This window comes from Monodelphis domestica, chromosome 4 (genome assembly GCF_027887165.1).
Source record: "Monodelphis domestica isolate mMonDom1 chromosome 4, mMonDom1.pri, whole genome shotgun sequence".
NCBI lineage: Eukaryota > Metazoa > Chordata > Mammalia > Didelphimorphia > Didelphidae > Monodelphis > Monodelphis domestica.
In genome coordinates this window covers 219,317,797-219,337,005 of record NC_077230.1, presented here as the reverse complement: position 1 = coordinate 219,337,005, position 19,209 = coordinate 219,317,797, and the positions used below count along the sequence as shown (strand labels likewise).

The window sequence follows — 19,209 nt, the reverse complement described above, 5'->3', positions numbered from 1 at the left end:
TAATTCCTGTCTTTGTAATATATTTATCTAGGGTATTATGGGAAAAGTTACTGATGAAAGTATTTCCTTATTTTCTTTGCTTCCCCTCTACATCCAACTGGAACCCATTTCCCCCTTTTTTTGGTCAACAAATACCATTTTCTCATTCTTTGTATGCTCTCTATATATTGCTTTCCCCCATTAGCTGTCCTTTTCCTGGCATATAAAATGTGTTCAACAGGGGGCATCTGGGTGGCTCAGTAGACTGAGAGCCAGACCTAGAGACAGGAAGGTCCTAGGTTCAAATCTGGCCTCAGACACTTCCCAGCTGTGTGACCCTGGGCAAGTCACTTAACCTCCATTGCCTAGCCCTTACCACTCTTCTGCTTTGGAACCAATACACAGTATTGATTCCAAGAAGGAAGGTAAGAGTTTTTTAAAAAATGTTTTCAACAAATACTAAAGGAATTAAATTAATGAGGATCATAGATCAAGAGCAGAAAGGGACTTCATAGACCAGCTATTCCAACTTTCTCATTTTATAGATAAGGAAACTAAGGCCCAAGAAGGTCAATACAGATAGCTGTCTTCAAAAGTACTTGAACGTAGGTGTTCTGATTCCAGTCAATGTCATCTCACTGTTCTACAATGTCATTTTGGTGCCAGGAAGAGGGTACTGGGAGGAAAGATTTTATTAACTGCTTTCTCTTTTCTTCATGTCTTTGAAACACTACCATTTGAGGATCTTTTTGTTTGAGAGGTAGAGACATCCAGGAGGGACTATACTGTCACAAGAACAGGAGGAGAATTGTTCTATCAGTATAATAGGTTACCTGCTTCCCTGGACATCACTTCCTAGAATTGTTTGGAGGTGCTTTGCCAAATGCTTCTAATTGCTTTCCAGCTCTAAAATGCTATGATGGCCTATACCCTCTGGGAAAGTTAAATACCATGCATAGTTCATTTCCTCTTTAGAGGTCTTTATGACCATTGGCTAATCATGCCTCCTGAGCCTCCTGTGAAGATGATTATTTTACTGGTTGAGAATTGGCAGAGTCATTTTGCCACTATAAAACTAAATTCGAAATTAACTGAACAATTCTAATTATGGGTACTTTGTGGCAACAGAATCCGTTCCTATCTTGGCCAAATTCCAAAACTCAGTAGTTTACTTATTTCAGATTTCCCCTAGCCATTTCTTGGAGATAAAGTACCATTTAGTGACTTGATTCCACAGTAATATTCTTGCTTATCTAAGCTGATATTTACTCTTTTTCCCACTGACTGACTTCTAAGTCCCTACATGGATGGAATCTGGTAGGGATAGAAACCATCTAGTCTGAGATGCATGGAAGCCAAGAAGGGCATGCCCAGTGCAGAGCTGCAAGGACCACTTGTGTGGCCCTACATCTCGGAGACCAATGGGGCAGCTGAGCCAGCAGCTGGGAGCATTTGGTGATTCCACAGATAGGCTTGCCGGCTTCTTCACTTTTCCCTTTGGGGATGGCAGCCTAAAGAATTCTTAAAATTCCCTTGTATACTCCAAAGAATGCTTTAAAGAATCCCGTCTCACTAGGAACTGTATCACCAAAGTGCGCACAACTAAGCAGAATCTATAGTAAGACATATCTTCTTTCAGTCCATATGTGTAGGAAAATACTGAACAAGAACTCAGGAAACCTAGGACCTAATCCTGGCTCTGCCTCTAACTAACTTTGTGCCTTTGGGCAATTCATTTCTCTCCATATCCAGTTTTTTCTAGGGGTTTGGACTAAATTGGGGGTTTCTTAGTCTTCCCTAATGAATCTGTAGAAAGATCCTATGTGTTTTATTTTCTGCATTTTAAAACATCATTCTAGGGGCATCAAGATTGCTCAGTGGATAGAGAGCCAAGCTTAGAGGTCCTGGGTTCAAACCTGGCCTTAGACATGTCCTAGTTGAATGACCCTGGGCAAGTCACTTGACCCCCATTACCTAGCCCTTACTACTCTTCTGCCTTGGAACCAATACACAGTATTGATTCTAAGACAGAAGGTAAGGGTTTAAAAAAAACCCATTCTAAGATGAGATCCCTGGTCCTCACTAGACTGTCAAAGGGGTCTATGACATTAAAAAAGTTCAGAGCCCTTAATGTGAAGTGATTCTTGTGGGGTTCCTTTCAGAACCAAAATTCTGTACTTCTGTGTTTGCCACATTTTTATAGCTTTATGCCAGAATCAGTCTCAGGGAGAATTAAACATTCCTGATTATAAAGGGATTCTTCTACACATGCTCTGCAAAATAAATTGCACTCAAGTAATTGTTGTGTAACTGTTTTATATGAATTTTCTTGCTCTTAAGGTGTTTTAAAAGGTGCTTCTGATGATATCCACTTTGGCTAAGTAGCATGTTAAAGAGAGAGAGAGAGAGAGAGAGAGAGAGAGAGAGAGAGAGAGAGAGAGAGAGAGAGAGAGAGAGAGAGAGAGAGAGAGAGAGAGAGAGAGAGAGAGAGAGTTAGGGTGAATAGTTGATCCCTTACTGGTAATTGAGATGTCTGTGTTCACTGTATTCATTAACGAGACAGTGGAGACCAGCCTGAGTAGAAATGCCCTGACTTGTGTTAATAGGCTGCCCTAAGAATGCATGTTCAGTGTAGAATTACAGAAGGTGGCTTTGTAGACTCTAAAACAGGGGTTCTTTTTCAAGGCTTTGGGCCTTAGAGGCCAGATGGCATATTAAAAACTCTTAGAAGTACCAGTAAGAAGTTTAACCTGCAAGATTTACTGACTGTAATTTTCCTTTTCTGTATGTATTCCACAGAACAGTTATTTTTGTTTTGCATTAGGAATACCAATAAATGTGAGCTTGGGACAACAGAGTCTCACCAGGGCACTGTGTACAGATAATGACTTAACAGTAACATACTTTAGATTCCCTGAAGGAAATAACTGCAATCAATATTCAGAGAAACACTGAAACTCAGGCTAAGATAGACATTTACACTTAAAAGAAAAACCATTTTCTCTTGAGTCCTTCCAGAAACAGGAATTTGACAACAACAAATTTTCAAGAAATTATACAATGGTTGAAGGACTAATTGGTGGGTTGGCTTTAGGACTCCTACAATAGCACTGACAACCTGAAAAGAAGCTGTCCTTAGCTAGTATACAAACAACAATTGCTATGCCGTGTTAGATGTTTTTACTGAGCTCTACGCCAGTCATCTATCGCTTACAGAGACACTAAAGGTCTTGTAGAAGAGTATGGTAGCCTGTTTTGATGGTTTCTAAGGTTAGGAATATGCCCCAAACATATATTATGAGTTTACCTGTGTGATTTATGATTGTATAGACTTTTCATCATTTCAGTCTTCATCCTTCTGCATTCAGCATTTTGGTGTGCCCTCGTTGGGTAGCCTCTTTATTTCCTTGATCCTTTCTTTTACTTTTCTCTGGATTCTTTCTGGTTCCATGATACAATCAACAGATATTCATTAAGCATTTTCTGTGGGCCAGGCACCATACTAAATACTCGGGATACAAATACGATGGGTGAGAGCGAGGTCCCTAGAGGTACAGGCAATATTTCAGATGGGACTGTGCCATGGTTTTGTATGTGTCTTCATGCCCCCAGAATTGTGTTGCTCTTTCTGGCTGTGGGTCAATGTCTACAAGAAACATTCTATAATGACTCCCAGGCCTTATTTTTTAGTCATACCTGGTAGTTCAGAGAGTGAATCACAAAGGAAGACCCAGCACTGAGTAAGGTTTCATTGCTAAGTAAGGATTGAACATTCCTGTCTTTGGCTTGGTAGGTCCAAAGACTAAAGTGACAGCAAATGTAAAAGGGGAAGAAGAAATTGTATTAGATTCAAAATGTAAGTAAGTAGGGAGATTTGTGACTTATGATGAGAATACAGAGTATAATCAGTAGAGGATTAGCCTTGGAGTGGGAAAGACCTAGGTCAAACACTGCCTCTGGCATATGCTAGCCGTACAAGTCACTTGATCTCTGTCATCCCCAGACAACTCCCTAAGACTATAAATTATAATGGCGTTGTCAGTCATCACCAATGGAAGGAGTTTTTGCAGCTCCCTTAAGAAACTCCAAAGGAAAGAGTTTAAAAGAGTGCTGGGTGAAGGAATGATTAAAAAAATAATAACAACAAGAGGCAGGCTGGGCAAGCTCAGACCAGAACTATATAAAAAGATAGCCACAAGTCTGCAGCTGCCCCCACACCAGTCTGGGGGGTGAAGGTGGAAATGGGCTGAGGTTGACTCAAACTCTGGTGAACAGGGCCCACATGGGACCCTTCATCTTTGTCTTTTGGTGCTACGACAGAGAACAAAGCCAGCCCCCCCCCCATCTGCCCAAGAAAGTGGAGAACAACAGGGGCACCCACACCTCCTCGCCCATCAGAGCCCTCCAGGAGAGCTGAAACCACGACAATCTCCAGTGTTCTTGGAGGTCCTAACAGGCAGCTATTCACAGAAATGGACATGGGGCAGAGGTGTCCAGGCGAGTTTTCAGTCTCGGTGCAGCATCAGTGAATCAATATGGAGTGAGGCTGAAGGGATTTTCCCAGAGTCCACTAGGAGGTTTAACACCAACGTCATCTCCTTATCTTGTGAGGGAAGACCATGGCAGGCAATAAAGCCCAATCTTGGCTACTGATTGAAAAAGGAAGGGACAGAGACCGAGACAGACGAGGCTAGTGCCAGCCCAAGCTACTAGAAGACAGAGTAAGAAGGGATTAAGCAGAGGACCCCACCGAATCCTCGCTCCTGGCCAGCTCTGAGTTCCAAGCCAGGATGGTGGAAGAACTAAAGGGTCACAAGGCCATGGAGGGAGAGGAGGACTTTTCTGGCCTCGGGGGCCATCTAGTTCATCCAGTCCCCTCATTTTACAGTTGGGGAATCAGGAAGAGACAGAAAGGAACTACTGTATCTGTACCTGCAACCAGGCAGCAACAGTGGCACCCACACTGTCAACAGGATACCATACAAAGTGCTAGAGAAGGCAGCTATGTCACAAACTCTCAGTCTGAGAACAAAGACTAGAGAGAGGAGTACAGAGAAGAAAATGGCTCATAAAACAGAGGACTACTATGGACTGAGAAGCTTAAGATTAAACCCAAAGGAAGGAGAGTAGCTCAATAAGAAGTCCAAGCACAGCGTGCCTTGGCCACAAGGACTATAAGAGTATGGATGAAATAAACAGAATTTTGATGTCCCTTCCAAAAAACAACAAAAATCAATAAATAATAATCAAATCATTAAAACTACGTGCCTTTCTATTTCTCTTTTCAGAATGTTATGAGACAGAGTGAGGCAAGCCATCATCCAGTCAGAACTTCTAAAACAGTTCTATAGTTTTACTTTCAATAGTTTTATTTTGCAATTGGTCTAGTTCAATGCTTATAATATTTTCAACTTTAGAAGAAATTTTTATTATTTCTTTAAAAATATCATTGGGGCAGCTGGATGTCTCAGTGGATTGAGAACCAGAGCTAGAGACAGGAGGTCCTAGGTTCAAATCTGACCTCAGACACTTCCTAGATGTGTGACCCTGGGCAAGTCACTTGACCCCCATTGCCTAGCCTTTACCACTCCTCTGCCTTAGAACCAATACCTAATAATGATTCTAAGATGGAAGGTGAGGGCATTTTAAATATATATATATACATATATATATGATTGGAGGGGTTTTATTCATTTTAAATATCATTTTAGTTTTTAATATAATTTTGTTTTTAAAATATTTTTCCATGGTTACATGATTCATGTTCTCTTCCTCCCCTCTTCCCTCCCCAAACCTGGAGCTGACAAGCAATCCCACTGGGTTATACATGTATTATCTTAAGTGTTATTTTAAATTTTTTAAATATTTTTTAAAACCATTACCTTCCATCTTGGAATCAATACTAAGTATCAGTTCCAAGGCAAAAGAATGATAAGGGGAGACAAATAGGGTTAAGTGCCTTGTCCAGGGTCACAGAGCCAGGAAGTACCTGAGGCCACATTTGAACCCAGGACCTCCCATTTCTAGGCCTCATTCTCTATTCACTGAGCCACCCAGCTGACCCTTTAAGTATTATTTTATCATAACCAAGAGCCAGAATTTTTTTCTACTACAATTTTCTACTACAATTCATCTTAAACTTTAAAATGGAAGTTGAGGGAAAGTATGACTCATTTAATAACTTTGCTGCAATGTTTTTCTTCCATTAAATGAGGTATACTTTTATTCCTAGACTTATTTGTCTATATGATAAATTCCTATAGCAGGGGGCAAGCTAAGTGGCCCAGTGGATTGAGAGCCAGACCTAGAGACTTAGAAGGTCCTGAATTCAAATCTGGCCTTTGACTCTTCCTAACTATGTGACCCTAGGTAAGTCACTTAACCCCATTTGCCTAGCCCTTGCTCTTCTGTCTTAGACTTGTTACTCAGACAAAAGGTATGGGTTTAAAAAAAATTTTTTTCCCAACTGTTGGAGTACTAGATACTAGAGCTGTTTGTCATTTCCTTCTCCAGCTCATGTAACAGATAAGAAAACTGAGGCAAACAGAATGAAGTGACTTGTCCAGAGTCACACATCTAATCCAAGGGTGGATTTGAACTCAGATCTTCTTGACTCCAATCCTGGCATTCTATGCACTGATCCAATCACAGCCCTTGGTTTCAGTAGAAGTGGTTTTAAAAGAGCCTCCATTTGATCTAATGAATGTTCCCTCTATTGTCACATACTGAAATCCCCTTATACTTAACAGATCATCTTTGTGGAGTTTTATGGCAGAAATTATATCACTGGACCTGATGACCAATGTCCTGGTGATGGATCTTTCTGAGCTTACCAGACTGGTCCTCATACTCACAACAGAACTCATACTCTGCTGGTACAGCCTTTGAGGATCCAATGGCACCCCCAATACTGTGTATTGGTTCCAAGGCAGAAGAGTGGTAAGGGCTAGGCAATGGGGGTCAAGTGACTTGCCCAAGGTCACACAGCTGGGGAGTGTCTGAGGTCAGATTTGAACCCAGGACCCCCCATCTCTAGGCCTGGCTCTCAGTCCACTGAGCCACCTAACTGCCCCCCTTGAATAGGATTTTAATGGAGGGATCCATTTCTTCTGCACTTTAAACAAAGAGCAGATGCCTAACCTTGACAACTATTCCTAAGAACACAATATAAATGACCAAAGAGAAAGTCAAGTCTCCATAACAATGTCAAAACTTTAAAATGGAAGTTGAGACTTGCTCATCTCTTTTCCTCGGAGCAAATTATTGCCCTTATAGAAGAAACAGGACAATCTTACAATTCAAACAATCTACATATATTGGAAAGGATAAAACTAATTCATGGCTCGAAAGACCACATATTTGATCAAGTATAGCTAATAGCTTCATCTAATTCCTCATGTGGCAGCCTTACAAAGAGATTATATATTTAAAGAGAGTTGGGGGAATACTGTAAATGATCATTTTTGGTCTTTTTTATTTTTTTCTAATTCAAATTCTTTGAAAAACTCAGTATTGTACACTTCTGTGAATTAAACCAAAGCAATCTTACTGTGAGATGCATTTTAATAAGGCTGTTTTTTCAAAAAGTCAATTTGCCTATTATATGCTTCCAGCTTTCTTGATTGCTCCTCTTCTGAGCTGGAATTTTTACCTTTTCTTTGAAACAGAAATATGGACTTCTTTCACCTATGCAGATTAAAATTTTGGAAATATTATACAAAAAAAATGAAATTCAAAGTCCTGAATAAATTGATGAAGGGCTTTGTGACCATTTACAGCTAAGTAAATATAAAATGATTAACCTATGATAAAATTTTGCTTAAAAAAGTTTTAGAAAAAAATATAATTTACTGAATTTAGAATCAATAGACAGTTCCAGTCTGGTTCTTCTACATATTGCCTGTATAGCCCAGAGCAAGTCAGTTAACCACCACTGTGAGCCTGTTTCCTTATCCACAAATGAGGGGTAAAAAGAGATAATGTCTAAGGTCCCTTCCAGTTCTAAAGCCTGTCTTCTTGTGAAACACGTCAGTATAGGCAGCCACCTTTAACTTTTTATTTTATCATATTCCTGAATGTTTATAAAGCAATATTTTGAAACTCAAAACACTTTGGAATCTTAAACATACAAGGAAAGTCTTCAACCCTGGAATTTCTCCCATTTCTACCACTTTGGCCACTTCTTATTTACCAAATCAATTCCATTTCTGAAAAGTTTGTATTAACTTACTTAAACCTAAATAAAATGTGGGTGAAATAAACCCCCTTCCTGTGGTCTGGGATTTTTTCTGCCTAGGTGAATTTAAGTACCAAATAGACACAGAGCTAATAGTGTATAATTTGAATTCAAATTCAGAAAGTTTTGTTCCTTACCCACACCTAAAGTTCATCTTTGTTTTGGGCAAGTCAGCTCAGGACATGGATTATAAAATAAGCTTTGTGGAATACATTTGTCTTCGACTTCATCCTGACCTGTCTAAATTATTGAAGAAGCCAAATTGAGTGATGTCTTAACTCATACAACTTGGGAACTTAATATTAGATAATGCAATAAAGCTCAAGTACTATGGGAACAAGGCCCTAAAAAACAAATATTGGGCTCTTTTTTTTCATATTTCAAAATGAAAAGCAAGTTTCATAATTTGGTATGTTTCCATGTGGATAATAGGGATTTGTGTAGGGAAAGAAATCATTCTTGAATTTGTCGAACTCGCCAAATTCAGTCAATCAATAAGACAGTTGAGCTATGTATCTCATCAAGAATATCTAAGTAAGTTCTTCAGAAAATCCACTGCATGTAAAGTGGCTTCTAATGATGTTTCCCCCCATATATACACATATATGTATGTATGTGTGCCTGTATATACACATGTGTATGTATATGGGTGTGTGCATGTATGTGTAGGACTTATAACATTGTCACCCCTGAAAATGGAGCCCATCTCCTGCCATTTTTGTGAGTCAGGTGGCCCATGTCCATGGTTTTGTTAGGTTCCAGCACACAAGTAGATGGGGGCTAAGGAGGAAGACAGGATGTAGGAATCAAGATTTTGTACTAAAACATTCTGGAATAAACTAAGGACAACAAAAAGAAAATCCACTGCATCATCAATGTGGGCTCTCCTTCTTTAAACATAGACTCTATCCCCTCCATGAATTAGGCAGTTTCTAGGAAGGGCACCATCCTTCCTCCCCTCAACTATATTCAAAACCTTGGTGCTATTCTTGACTCCTCCCGTCTTTTCACATATCCTACTTAATGCTAAATTTTGTCATTTCTTTCTCTATATCGTCTCTCATGTATGGCCACTTTCTCTTCCCTTAGTCAACTTCCACCAAGGTCAGACCATCACCATCTTTCTCCTAGGCTCTTCTAATAACATTCTAAATGGGCTTCCCTCCTCAAATCTTTCCCCACTCTGGTCCATACTATGTTCTTCTGCTAAAATTATTTTTTTCTTAAAAAAGAATAGCTGACCGTGTCACAGTCTCATACATCCCAATAAACTGCACTGGCTCCTTATTTTCCCTAGGCTCAAATATAAATACTTATGTTTGGTATTTAAAGTTCTTTATCATTTGTCCCTTCCTAACTTTCTATTCTTTACAGCCACTTGTAATAGTCCACTTGCTGTTCCTCACACCCCATTCTCCATCTTCCATCTCCCAGCCTCTGTTCCTGTGCCTGGAAAGCTCTCCCTTCTCCCTTCTGACTTTTAGAGGTCTTGACTTCATTTAATACTCAGATCAAGTGCTAGCTCCTCCAAGAAGTCTTTCCTCATCCCTCAGCTGCTTGTGCTTTCCCTTCTAAGACTACTCTCCATTTCCTCTGGATTTATCTTGTATGTATCAATTTCTACATACCATCTCCCTTATTAGAATATAAGCCACTTGAAGACAAAGACTTTCTGACTTTCTTTGTATCCCCAGTAAGATGCCTGGCACATATTAAAGTGCTAATGAATATTTGTTGATTGATAAGTTCTTATGGCCAAAAAAATTGTCAACTGTTGGTCACCCCTCTGTGGATGAGCCTTTCTAACCTTAACCAAGTTGACCCTGAGTCACTGGGTTTTTACTGGAAAACTTTCCAGTTTGCTAAAACATATTGTCTGCTAAATAAAAGTCTTCAAGAACCTGGGCTTACCTCCACACTATGATAAAGCGTTAGAACAAGAATTTAGTGGAGAAATATCAAGAAACTTCTCCAAATAATCCATGAACATGGAATTCTTTTGTACATTAGCTCTCAACCAAACAATCCATCCTAGGACACCCTAGATATGATGGGCATGGATATGCTAGAAAGAGGAAAATGCTCCCTGGATAGTTACTATCACCATCTTGGCAGACTTTTTCTCTACTTAAGAACTCTGATACCTTCTCCCCTGCTCTAGAGGTTTCTGACCATATGACACTCATTCATATAATCCACTTCCTGAAACATAAAAATCATCCTGAAACATTGTCTGAGACATCCTTATTTACTATCACCTCATGTACTCTCTCCCCAGATTTCACCCTCTAAATCAAGGTTTCTTACCTCTTTTTTTTTTTTGAGTCATGGATCCCTTCTAGCAATCTAGTGAAACTTTAGACTCTCAGAATAATATTTTTAAATGCATAAAGTAAGATACATTGAATTATGAATCAATTATATTGAAAAAGAATTATCAATTGTTTTTAAAATTCACAGACCCCAGATTAAGAATCCCTGCTTCAGAATATAGCCTATACTTAGTTGTTCTTTCCTATTTCACATTTTACTAAAACCCATGCATCTTGGCAGTAGTGCCTATTCAGTCCCCTTTCAGTAGACTTTTTAGAAGATCCAATAAAAACTTGGATTTTTTTGCCATTAAATAAAGAACTAAATTAAATGTTATTTTTATTCTTTTGCAAGCTCTGACCCTAAGGAAGATTTAAAGTCGATTCGGAATGAATATTTGTCAACATCAGTAAGGAAAATCTGGATCTATTTAACATTAAACTACTTCAATAAATTATGGAATTTCAGATTTTATGGGAATTTTACTCACATTTTTGGTTGCATTTCAATGCTACATTTGTTTTTAAATAAAAGAGGTCAAGATTGATAGACATCTATAATAGTAGGGTTTTGTTTTTACTTTTTGCATGATAAAAGTTGTAACTGGGCAACATTAGCTACAGACACTCCAACCCACAAATCCATGGAGATATTGTGAAAAGCATTTCTAGAAGAATCTGGTCCTCTGACTCCCTTTGGTAAAGGATAATTTGCCATGATGATAGTTGAATAAGGAAAGAACTCAAAATGACAGTCTGTGACAAGACTTTTGAAGATAAAAACCTGGAGTGGATGAATTCTCTTAACTGAATATGCATTCTAAATGTGTCCATGCCTATCTAATGTGGTATTGTATATTAATCAGCTGAGCTATAGCATGGCATAATGGACAGAGTGTTGGCCTTCAATTCAGGAAGACCTGGCTTCCAATAGTGCCTCTGACCCATACTAGCTATGAGACTATGGGCAGGTCACAACTCCCCAGTACTCCAGACAGCTCTCTTAAGACTATAAGCTATAGATCCATTCTCACTCTACATTGATAGAGGGAATTTCCATACCAGAAGTCCCCTAAATTAATGAAAATACCATTCCAAATGAGGGGGTGTCCCTCAATTGGGGAATGGCTGAACAAATTGTGGTATCTGATGGTGATGGAATACTGTGGTGCCATAAGGAATGGTGAACTACTTGGTTTCTATATGAACTGGAAAGACCTCCACAAACTGATATGGAGCAAAATAAACAGAACCAGGAGAGCAATGTACACAGTAATGGAAACATTATGGCACAATCAAATGTAATAGACTTTGCTACTAATAGCAATGTAATAATCCAGGACAATCCTGAGGGATTTATGAGAAAGAATGCTATCTACATCGAGAGAAAGAACTGTAGGAGTAGAAACTCAAAAGGAAAACATGTGATTTATCATTTGTTAAATGGGTATAGGATTTGGGGTTTTAATTTTTAAAAGATTACTCTATTACAAAAATAAATAATATGGAAATGGGTATCAAGTGATAACACAAGTATAACCCAGTGGAATTGCTTGTCAGCTCTGGGAGTGGGGAGAAAAAAGGGGAGGGAGAGAAAAATGAATCATGTAACCATGTAAAAATATTTAAAAATAGATAAATTTTTTTAAAAAGAAAATATCATTCTGGACCAAAAATAATCTGTAACCAATAGATTGATCTGGAAAAGACATACAAAAAAATATATGCATGGATATGCAACATAAAGAACAAAACCCTGGATTTTTATCCCAAATGAAATTAAACAGACCTAAAATTCCAAGCACAACCAATTTATTAGCAAAGGGAAAATTTGCCAGTAAATAGAGTCTTAGCCTCTTCAACTAGTTAAGACCCAAAATGAGGACCGACAGATTGTTTTTATAGACAAAAGAAGAAGCATCCAAAAAAATAGAAAGCAGCATCATAGCTGGGTCTGACATATCATAAATGTGGGGGACACTATGATTGTTAGGAAGTGGAAAATTCAGGACTAACAGCAACCTCTCACCAGCAAATTCTGATTGATTTAGTCAACTGCAATGGCTCATTAATGTCACAGTGATAACAGGCCAGATTTTTTTGAAGGACATCCAGTGTTGCAGCCATACAACGAGACTCCCTGGCATCCACCTGCTTCCTTCAAGGATAACAGATTTCCTTGACACAAGGATAGAACAACAATTATTAATCAAAATAAACTTCTAAACTTAACTAGGAGCTAATGAGAGATTTACAGAAAAGCTGAACTTCAAAAATTAGAGAAATGAAACAGGACTTGGGTAGTTACACAAAAGGTTAATAGTAATACAAAATGAAATCAATTACAAAATAGAATTAATTTTCTTTTCTCAATTTGGAGTCAAGCTTCAAAGACTCAAATTCAGGCTCTGCTACTTACTATCTGTGTGATTCTAAGTCACTTAATCTCTCTGAAACAATTTCCTCATCTGTAAAATGGGTCAAATGTAAAACGGGATGGGGAGCAAGGTTAGGAAGGACTAGGTGACTTCTGAGATCCCTTCTATCCTCAAATCTGTGAACATCCCAACTGAGTATGGACTATGGAGTACTGTCTTTTCTCAAACCCTAATGTCTGTTTTCATTTGCAGTGAAGGAAATTTGGCTACAAAGCAGGTTGTATTTCTTCAAAGACCTGTTATGTGGAATTCAGCTGTTCAAACACCAGAGGTAAGTTAAAAAATATATACATATATAACATATTATAAATGTTATGTTGTATATAATGTGTTATTATATACTTATTATATACCCTATATGTAATATTATGTATTTGTATATACTATATATTATATACTAAATAGATGGATGGGTGGATAGATGTGTAGATAGACAAATGGATAGATGGACAGATGGACAGAGATAGATAGATAGATAGATAGATAGATAGATAGATAGATAGATAGATAGATAGATAGAAAGATGATAGATAGATAGACAGATAGATGGACAGACAGACAGATATAGTATGGACATAATAGCAATGTAAATTCCATTAGTATTTATTCTCTCACCCCTATTTCTTTATGGCAGATATAAAGAAGTTGGACTTTCTGAGGACTTTTTCTCCAAACATAAGAGAGAGTGTTGTAAAGTTCTTAGAACAGTGCCTGATACATAGCAGGCATTTAATAAAACTTTGTTCCCCTCCCTCCCCACACACATGAAGTTGAGGGGTTGTGTGGAGTGCAGGATATAGGGCTGGCCTCAGAATCAGGAATACAAGCACTCAAGCCTTGCCTCTGATACATATTACTCGTGTGATCCTGGGCAAATCTCCTAATCTTCCTGGGCGCACAGGCAACTTTCCAAGACTTATGTAAACTAGAGATGCTGACGTTACTGATCTGTTTCAGTGGGGGAAGTTTGCACATCAGATGTTCCCTATTCATCAATGAGAACAAAGGTCTAGCCCCCAAAAAGCTAGATAGAATCATGAGGGATTTGGTGCAGTCACTGGGAAACATAAGGAAGTTTTAAACCCTCAAATTATTTAAATAAGTGTTCTTGATCTTAGTGATGAATACCTCTGAGTAATAGCTTTTTACTATCACATCGATTATGACTACCTGTTCCCCAAGCAAGAGTGTTATTGATTTCCAAATAGAAAATTGCCATCTATCTATAGCTGGGTATTATACTGGATAAAGCATTGGGTTTGGAGTCAAGAAGAACTGAGTTCAAATTCAGCCTCAGATACTTACTGGCTGTGTGGCCCTGAACAAGTCACTTGATCTCTTTCTGCCTCAGTTCTTCAACTATAAAATGGAGATAATAATAGCACCTACCTCCCAGGGTCGTTGTGAAGATCAAATGAGATATTTGTAAAGTGGTTAACACAGTGCCTGGCAAATAGTAAATTTTTAATAAATGTTTGCTCTCTTCCCCTTTCCTTCCCAACAACTCATAATAGTACAGAAATTGTGAAATAATATTGTTATGATGCCAAAATATATTGCTTCTTTTCTAGACAAGATATCAACAAGGACTACAAAGGTGCTCCAAAAATATGGAAGTTCAATATTCTGAAACTGTCATATTCAATGTTTAGTCATGTTTGTTCTTTTTTTTTTTAAGCCCTTACCTTTCATCTTAGAATAAATACTCTGTGTTGGTTCAAGGCAGAAGAGTGGTAAGGGCTAGGCAATGGGGGTCAAGTGATTTGCTCAGGGTCACATAGATGGAAGTATCTGAGGTCACATTTGAACCCAGGACTTCCTGTCTCTGGACCTGACTAGCCATTGAACCCTCCAGTGCTGAGAACACTACCATTTTGCCAGTTACCCAGTTTTATAACTTTGTAATGTGGAAAATTAACATAGAAATGAGACATTTTTTGAGACATATTCTCCTTTTGTCCCCTAAGAACAATTTCATTAAAAAACTACAAAACTCTCCCAGGCTATGAAACCTGATTGAGTCCTCCCTTCTTTTGTCTCACTTTAAAACTGGTAGGGTAAAGACCTGCCCCCTATTTATCTGTAAACAAGGACTTAATTAGATGATGAAATCAACTAGCCAGCCACCATGTTGGATTGTGCATTGTGCAGCCTCAGGGCAGGGAAAAAGAAAGTCTCTTGGCATCTCAAACATCCACCACTTCCTAGGAGGAAGTCTCTTGAGTTCCATTGAGAAACCTCTTAGGATATCCAAGAAAGGGACAAGATGATGATGTCAGAAAGGGTATATACTGGCTCACACAACAGAAGTCTGGCTCTCTCTTCTGGAAGCATGGATCCAGCTGCTTGATCTTGGTCCAGCTCTCTGCTGGCAGGACTAGCTTCTCACCCAGTTGGGAGTTCAATGGAGTCTGTTCTGGGCTGGAGTCCATGGCTAGTTAGATTGTAGTGAGCAGTCTATTTCTAATAAATTAATATTTTAAAATTTAAAAATATAGCCTACAGATAATTTCAGTCATTACAGAAGCCCCCCCTTGATTCTTTCCTCTCCCTCGATCCCTTTATCTAATCATTTGTCAAGTCTTATTAATCCTCCCTTCAAAGTATCTCTTGCAATCATTCCCTGAACACCACTCATGAACCTAGTTCAGGCCCTCATCATCTCTAACCTGGACTACTAGAATAATTTCCTAATTAATCATTCTGACTCATCTCTCTCCTCCCTACTTCATCTTCCATGGAGCAGCCAAATTGATACTCCTCAGGCATAGGTCTGGCCATTTTCAAAAAGCTCCAAGGACTCCCTGTTGCCTCTAGGATAAACTACAAATTCCTCTAATCAAATGAAACACCATATATAAAACACTTTACAAATTTAAAGCACCATATAAGTGCTAGTCAGCTATTATTTAAAACACTTCACAGTCTGACTCCAGGCTAATTTCCTAGGATTACTGTATATTATTCTCTCTTGTTCTCCCTACTATCTTGCTAAGTTGACCTTGCCATTTCTAGTATGTCACATTGCATCTCCTATTTCTTCATCTTTGCACCCTTGTCTGAAATGTCCTGTAATCCCTCCACTTCAGAGAATCCCTCACTTTCTTCAAGGCTCAGCTCAAGTTCCACCTTCCACACAATACGTATCCTCATCTCCTCAATCACTTAGTGGCTTTCCCCCACTCCTCACTATCTAAAACGACTTTATTTTTACTTTGAATATACAGATTTTGGTCTTCACTATTGTTTTTCTATTCCCTGCACTTAGCACAATGCCTAACAGTAAACACTTATACATATCTGTTGAATGAACAAATGAATGTAAAGGGAGAGAAGGAAATCTAGGAATCATGTTGAAGAGGGACTGAACTTACTCTGCTGGGCCCCAGAGAGTGGGTGGAAGTTTCAGAAAGGTTGATCTGGGCATGAGAATAGAAAGAAAACTTCTTGAAAATTAGGAATGTCCATAAGTGGAGTATGCTACTTTAGTGGGATTATGGGTCCCCCAAAACTAGGGCTCTTTGAACATAGCCTCCATAGGTACTTGTTGGGAATTTTTTTTAGAGATTTCCTGTTGAGGTAATGTACCTAAGTGGGCCTCTGGTATCCTCTCCAACTCTGAAATTTTATAATTTTGTGTACCATCTATATTCAAGTGGTAAAAAGAAATCAGGAGAGGAGAATAATGGTCCCTAAAGGGCCAAGTTTAGGAAAAGGAAGAATACTAATAAGAGAGTTCTTAAAGATGGTCACACTTATTTTAGGCACTAACAATATGCCAGAGCTTCATACCAATGAGCCCTAAAATAAATATAGGCCCATAATTAAATTCAATAGGCATTTATTACTTTGATCTAAACAAAGATTAAGTAACTAGATTGAGAGAGAGAGAGACTGAATATTCCCAAATTAAATCATACCTCCAAGTATTCCAGTAGACTTAGGGCTGGGTGCTAATCACAAACTAATGAAAGGTTTGGAAAGTATGCTTAGTTTTTCCTCTATGACCTTTCTACATATTTATAATACTTTCCATGTTGCCTTATACTCAGCAGACAAAACTGTGGTGATATAATTTAAATGAAGCAGTCTATGAATTAATATAACACTGATTATAAAATACTGAAAATTGGCTGCTAGACTGGAAAAATTCTTTGCTTTTTCCTCAAGCATCTGGCTCTAGGAAAGATCTTAGAGAATAGAAACCTACATGACAGTGAATGAAGGACCACCACACCAAAGTGCCGCTATTCTAGTAGCTAAAACTTGCTTTAAAAAAAATTACTCTAGAGATGGGAGGTCCCAGGTTCAAATCTGGCCTCAGACACTTCCCAGCTGTGTGACCCTGGGCAAGTCACTTGACCCCCATTGCCTAGCCCTTACCACTCTTCTGCCTTGGAGCCAATACACAGTATTGACTCCAAGACGGAAGGTAAGGGTTTAAAAAAAAAATTTTACTTTCTGAAAGATTGTATATAATTATCTGCATTCATTCAATATTCAAGAAAAATCTATCCAACTATGTAAGGTGGAGGTTGCCTTGAGACAGATTTCAGTTGGTTCATTGTAAAAGGAAACTCCTTAGCCTTTAACAATATCCCAAAATGGAATTTGACTGTCTTGGGTGGCGATGGGTCCTCATCCCTGAAGGTCTCCATTTATTGGGTAGGTTGCTAATAAATTCCCACTTGATATGGACTTTACTAAGTAACAATTGAAGAACCTTCCATGTCTTTGATTTCTTGTTGTAAAAAGCACAGGTAGGTGATGGAGGAAATGCAACTATAAATAAGATATGACATGGTCTTTGACCCTAAGGAGCATACAATTTATTAAACAGGTTGAGATTCATACACAAATACCTAAACTTTTGCCATCTGGCTTCTGAACTCATCATTCACCTAAACTGCTCCCTCCAAAGTTACTGATGATCTTTTAAGTGTTAAATTTAAAGGCCTAATTTTCTCAAGCCTCATTTTTTTTTTTACCTCTCGACAGCATTTGACAAGTTTGAGCACCTCCTCTTCCTGCATACTCTCTCCCTTCTAGGTTTTCAGGCCATTGTCTGTTTTCCTGTTCATCCAAGTTCACCTTCTCAATTTCCTTTGTTGGACTATGTCATGCCCATATATCCACCAAGGCTCTGTTCTTGGTCTTCTCTTTTCACTGGATACTATTTCACCTGGTGACATCATCTACTCCTAAGGATTTAATTATTATCTCTTTGTTGATGATTCTTAGATCTATTTTACCCAGGCCTTCTCAGCTATTGTTTTGACTCTCTAACTGCCTATTGGACATCTTGAATTGGATATTGTAAGGGGGAGGGAAGGGGTTAATTTTTAAAGGGTTGGACTTTGATTATTCAAGAGTTTGGTCGCCAGGGATTTAATTACTAAATCCCAAATGAATTACAAAAGTCAGAATGGGTCTTGTGGTAGTTTATTTTACAATAAAGAGGAAAGATATTAAGGAAGAGAGAAAGAGAGGAAAAAGAGAGAGATCCTCTTGAGCCAGGCAGGAATTCAGAGGTCCCTGCCAAGGGAAAGGAGTCTCAAGATGGCGCCTCCAGAAAGGCCAAGGGAAAGGGAGTCAGCCTTTTCACTCACCACGTGTCAGTCCAGTCAGCAGATCCTTCTGCCCCTCTTCACCAGCTTCAACTTGAAAGTATGAAGAATTCCTCCCTTCTCCACTTCCAAAAATGAAGAACTATCTCTCACAGAAAGTGACAGCTCCTTTTAAAGACATTTTCTCTTGCATCACTTCCTGTGTCTTCCCCTAATTTTACATCTACCAATCACAGTTTTGTTTTAGGACTACCCAGAAGGCAGTCAGTTGATTCTGATTTATCACCCACTATTGTACACACGAGTCACAGACCTCCCACTTCATGAGTGAGTGGAATATTTGCACTTTTGGTGATTAGATCTAAATGGGCAGATCTTCATACTTAACTTTTAAGTACCATGTTTGCACTTTTTTTAATTGAATCTAAAAATAGACAGGTTTCCATACTTAACTAGCTCTCATTGAGCTCTAGTGGCTCTCTATTACCTCTAGAATTAAATATCATCCCTTATGGGCATTTAAAATTCTTCATAATCTGGACCCTTCCTACTTCTGCCATTTTTTAAAACTTTTCTACCCAAATGAACCAGTTAAACTTCCTACTTCCTGTTCTTCTAACATATGACTCCAACTTCTCTTTGCCTTCACACTATCTGCCTTCCCTCCTACCTATCCC

General features: G+C 38.6%; 1 protein-coding gene across 6 annotated transcripts in view; it reads left to right on the top strand.

Moving 5' to 3' along the window:
• Nucleotides 1–19,209, top strand: part of RFTN2 (raftlin family member 2) — a 95,546-nt gene that overhangs the window by 56,695 nt on the left and 19,642 nt on the right. For all 6 annotated transcript variants that reach the window (XM_056794163.1, XM_056794164.1, XM_056794161.1 and 3 more), the window contains exon 8: nt 13,158–13,236. In XM_056794163.1, coding sequence (XP_056650141.1) covers nt 13,158–13,236 — 79 coding nt within the window. The remainder of the gene's footprint in view (nt 1–13,157; nt 13,237–19,209) is intronic.